The sequence below is a fragment of the Gavialis gangeticus genome, unplaced genomic scaffold (assembly GCF_001723915.1).
Source record: "Gavialis gangeticus isolate Ggan-Ray unplaced genomic scaffold, GavGan_comp1, whole genome shotgun sequence".
Lineage (NCBI taxonomy): Eukaryota > Metazoa > Chordata > Crocodylia > Gavialidae > Gavialis > Gavialis gangeticus.
In genome coordinates this window covers 68,088,059-68,093,158 of record NW_017729030.1, presented here as the reverse complement: position 1 = coordinate 68,093,158, position 5,100 = coordinate 68,088,059, and the positions used below count along the sequence as shown (strand labels likewise).

Genomic DNA, 5,100 nt, shown 5'->3' with positions numbered 1-5,100 from the left:
CTCCCCCTCCCCCCCACGCTTTGTCACACTGAGAAGCCATGATATGCTGGTGCCCTGCCCATGCCATTAACCCTCACTTTGACCCACAGCCCCTGGCCCTGCCACTGCCCCTCACTCTCAGCCTACAGCCCTGCATCCCCCCAGCCCTTTTGATGCCCCTCACTCATGACCCACAGTCTCCTGCCCCCTGCCTCCCCCAGCCCTGCTGGAGGGGCCCCCGGCTGCCAGAGCTATGGGACCAGGACCAGGGCAGGCAGCCTTCCTCTTCCCCCCAGCAATGCCCAAGCCCTGGCTGCTGCCCACAGGAGGGAGGCAGTGGCTGCTGCAGCTGCAGCAGAGTGCAGAGTCCAGCTCCCCCCATCCCTATGGGTGGCACAGCCAAAGTGGAGCCCGTGGGGGCAGTGAGGTTGCAGGCTGCCTGCTGTAGTCTCCCTATCCTGCAGCCCCTCCTGTTGCCCTCTAGACAAGCTGCCTGTGACTGTCCTGCTCCCCCAACTGGGTCCCACAGCCATGCATTCTTGCCCTGGCCCCAGTTCCCACACAGGACTGTGGCTGCGCAGTACCCCCAGCTCCAGCCCAGCCCCACTCCCTCCCTCAAAGTGGGGGCCTCAGTGTGCCCTCCGCCTCTCCCCCAACCATAGACTTACCTGCAGGAAGCTGCAAGAACTGTTTTTTGCTCTCCATGCTGCCACATGCATGTGTGTGTGTACACATGTATGTGACACCCCCTGCCAGATTGCCCTACTCCTGCCTTCCCCCAGCCTCAGGCAGCCCCTTGCAGGCTGGGACTCTGCCAACCTGCATGGGGAAACCTCCTGTTTCCCACATTTTTCTTTAAAGGAGAAAATCAACATTTTTTTCCATGATGAATGGAAAACCCAGATCCCTACCCATGAGAGAAGGGGTTTTTGTTCTGATTCTATGCATGGTCTCAGTGCTTCAGACACTTGAATGCAAGCATCAGTTCAAGTACCTGTTTGATTTCCACAGGAGTACCCATGAGCTTAGTTTGCAGTGGGCGTAAATTATTTGTAGGATCATGGCCTAAATCAGAAAGTTTTCCCGTATTACGCCAGTCCACCCAACCTGATCACTATGGCCAAATTTACTCTTTATGTAAATAGCAACATGTATATGACCCAGCTCCATCTTCCCTTTGAGATATCTTGATGTGTTTTTACAGAGCCTCAGCCTGTTGTGCAGTATTTATGCCTTGTGGTCTTGTTTTTCATTAGACCCTGAGCAAGTCTGAAGACTTTCAATCTGCTGTTTTCAAGCTGGCTGGCACTCCGATCATTGCAGATGTTTATTACATTGTGGGAGGGACTGTGGCCAAAGAAGGTGTGGTCATAACAAGAAATAGAGAGGGTCCAGCAGACATCTGGCCTCTTGATCCCTTAGATGGAGGGTAAGTAGAAACAAATACTGCTCTCTTCCTCCCTTCTGAGCTGCAAGTCAGGACTTGCAGAAGAGTATTCAAAACACCAAAGACCCAGGGGGAGGAGTATTTTGCATCTCTGAACAACAACTTAGCAAACAAGTCTTTTGGTGCATAATAAGAATCCATCTCTCCTGTTCTCTAAGTTCTAATTGTTCAGGTTTAACAGAAGTGAAAATCATTTAACTCCCTTTTTGTCACTGAGAGAGAGAACTCCAAACTATGATTCTTAATATACATATGAAGCAGAACTGATGAACAAGATTGGGCTGTTGCTACATAAGGTATGCCTAAAATGCAGACCACATGGTGTAGAGATGTATAAGCTAGCTTTAAATGAGCTAGTATGGATACTAGTTTCAGTCTGTCTCTATGCTGATGTGATTTGGCTGCTTCAGATAGCCATTCTATGTCATGTATCTCCCCACTGCAGTGCAGTATTCACTATACACATACCTGGTACATACTGCACATTCACTTCAATGCGCATTAGCCTATTTTAATGTGCATTAAGGTGTCACTAAAAAAACTGTGCTATTTAGTTAATGCACATTAAGACAGGCTAATGCACATTTTCTTAGTACCTCAGGATGTCTGCACATGACCTGGGGAGGCTGATCCGACATGTTGCAATTACAGCATATTGTTGCAGACTGGAGTGTGGCAATTACCATGCTCCATCCAGCCTCCGCATCTTGTGTAACAGCATCCCAGCACTTCAAAATGATGGCAGGGGCACTTTAACTAAAGTTTGTTTGACGAGCTTTAGATAAAGTACCCCCAGCACCATTTTAAAGCATGGAGACACTGATACACAACATGCTCTGGACACTTTAATTAGAGTGGCTCTTGACTTTAATTAAAGTGTCCCCCACTCCCCGAGCACATATAAAAGTGTCCTCACAATGGAGGTACTAGACTTAATGCACATTAACTGAAGCACATTAATGCATGTGTAGACATACCCACTGTACACTAACTCCATTTTTAAGGGCCTGGGCCTGCTCCCCTCGCAGTCAGTGGTTTTTTTGTCATTGACTATAATGAGAGTTGGACTGAACCCTTTTTTCCCAACCTTCTTAATAATCCATGGACTGTAGTTTCCAGCAAAGGCTTTCATATGTGTTATCTTTGGCTTTGCTATAGGCATGTGAGCTGGGAGACTTTTGAAAGCACCTTTTTTAAGTTCATAGATACATAAATCCTGTGTTGTGTCCACTTTTAGCCATGTTAGCCATGGATAGAATCAGCTGAAACTACTCTTGCTTATCTTTTGTGTGCTTCTCACATAGGTGGTTCCACGTGGAGACAAACTATGACCACTGGACTAGCCCTCCTCCTTTTGATGATCGAAGGTAGGTTTAATTAGGAGCTGTACCTGGCCCTGGCCCCCTGAGCTATGAGTGGCTTCATATGCTGAGTGCGCAGCTACTCCAATTTCAGTGGTGTTGGTCAGAAGAAATAAGACTAGTGAAGGAGCAAAACTAAAAGATTCTAAAGGGATCACTGTCCAGAGCCTTTTGGCTGGAAGCCCAATGCATTATGTGATATCAGAAGGAAAATGGTGGCAAGGAAGCATTCTTGAACTTCAGAGTGACCGGGGAGGACTTTCTAACAGAAAAGAAACAAAAACAATAAAATATTGCTTTGGCAACCTACCAGTTCATCTGGCTATTTTATGCAAGATGGGAAAAGAGAACTGGTAGATTTAGCGCAATTTTATCCCCAGCCTATGTTAATGCCTCTCTCATACGACAGCATTTGCTTGTCAAATGACATTTTGTTCTTTTCCTGCAGAACTCCAGCCATCAGAGCACTTAATGCCACTGGGCAACATAATATTAATTTTGATACCCTCTTTCAGGTATTTCCTTTAAATCCTGCGTCCTACTGTCTGGGCTTGAACTCAAAGTTTGTCGCTTTGCAAAACTGTTAGAACGTTGTTTCAGAAATGTAATTGCGTTTTTAGCTGGACGTTGAGAGAGGACAAAAGCAGAGCATGGTGATGGAGATTAGTGAGTAAATGGCTCTCACTGGAGGCTTTCTATGATCATTATAAAGTTTGCATGAACCAGGAGCCAAAGTGTGCTGCTAGTTCATTGTGTGACTTTGGGCAAGTAACATGAGCCCCGTTTTCCAAATGTCCATTAATTCTGGGTGACTCAGGTTTTGGGTTCTTAAGCTGAGACATTAGAGACCCCTTTTCAGTTCCCATTGACCTGTTGACAAAGTGAATGTTCATCTTTTCAGAAGAGTAGGTTCAGAGTGAACATTCCAGACTAGTGGACGTCTGAAAACTTTACCTTTAATATTTGTACATTTAGCTCTTTTTTTGGCAATAATCCAGGAGCAGTGGGAGATGAGAATTGTAAATGTTGAATCATTATGGGCTTCGGCAATGAAGTGGACAAACAATGGTTTTATTTTTTGGCAGATATGATAGCATACAGTTTCTTATTACAAAAAGCAAAACTAATTTTAATGATGAACTGAAAATTGGCATGCCCTTCATGTTTGGACAAGCTCATATATCATGTAAAATGGGTACAAATGAAAAGGAAAAAATACCATATCAGTGTGTTTTAAATCTTTTGGTTTCAGGGGGGACCATTGGCAAAAAACTTTATTTGCCAAAAAGATACTTTATATGTTAAAGGTGATAAAAACTGTGTTTTGAGTTATGACATTTAGCACTTACATGGCATTTAGATCCAAGATTTAGTTTAATCTTTAGTTTTTGTGCATTAGTGGTAAAGGATTTTGGAAATGTGTGATGCCATAGTATCAAGGGACACCTTTCCAAACTAAAGTCCTCTCATTCAGAGTCGGTTCCCAATGGTTATACAGACCAGAATTACAGGCCTTGATACAGGACCTGTATCTAGAGAGGAGCCCCATTCCTTCTAGTTTTCTGTGAAAAGAGGCCATGTCTGCATGAGATGCTGACTGCACAGTAACCCAAGTTACTGCGCAGTAGCACCAATGAATAGCTTTTTTGTGATACTTTCCACTACTGTGCAGAAGTCTTGGGCTACTGCATAGTCAACCTCTTGTGTAGAGACGTGGCCAGGTGTCCTTAAATGAGGGACTTTGGAATAATACAATTGCATTCTGATTGCTGAATGAAGGGCTTACAAGGAACAGAGATGGCTAGCCTCTGCATAATTTCTTAGGTATGAGCCTAGTTATTTAAAAATTAAACATATTTGGAGAGTGGGGCTGATAGCTGAGGTCTGCTGTTAAATTCAGGAATTATGCAAAATTGTGCATTAGAAGAATAGGGCAATTTTTGGTTTTGTGGGATTTGTTTTAAATAACTTAATCCTTGTGCTCTATCTGCTCTATCTAAAGCACCTTTTACAAACTTTTAACCATCAGAATGACAAGTTTTTCCATGTTCTTGTACAGGTATTATCAGTGAAGCCAGTCTTAAATAAGTAAGTATTGTGCTTAGAAACATAGCCCACTACTCATGGCCATGCCTCAACCAATCAAGTGCTTCAGAAGATTTTCATTTAAATCTGACTGAATATGCGCAATATTCCATGATTAGCAAATTGCCCATCAAAAATGATGGGGGAAGGGGGGCCAGCAGGGACAGAGCCCTGTGTCCAGCCCTGCACCCCCCCACCCCCCGCTGCTTTGAGTCTGAACACGCTCCC

At 44.4% G+C, this 5,100-nt stretch overlaps 1 protein-coding gene across 2 annotated transcripts in view; it reads left to right on the top strand.

Moving 5' to 3' along the window:
* The window catches only part of NAAA (N-acylethanolamine acid amidase), a 29,954-nt gene that overhangs the window by 20,841 nt on the left and 4,013 nt on the right, over nt 1–5,100 (top strand). Inside the window, exons 6-9 of one of the 2 annotated variants that reach the window (XM_019522323.1) lie at nt 1,236–1,408; nt 2,731–2,793; nt 3,236–3,302; nt 4,847–4,875. In XM_019522323.1, coding sequence (XP_019377868.1) covers nt 1,236–1,408; nt 2,731–2,793; nt 3,236–3,302; nt 4,847–4,875 — 332 coding nt within the window. The remainder of the gene's footprint in view (nt 1–1,235; nt 1,409–2,730; nt 2,794–3,235; nt 3,303–4,846; nt 4,876–5,100) is intronic. The other variant, XM_019522324.1, reaches the window with a different exon arrangement.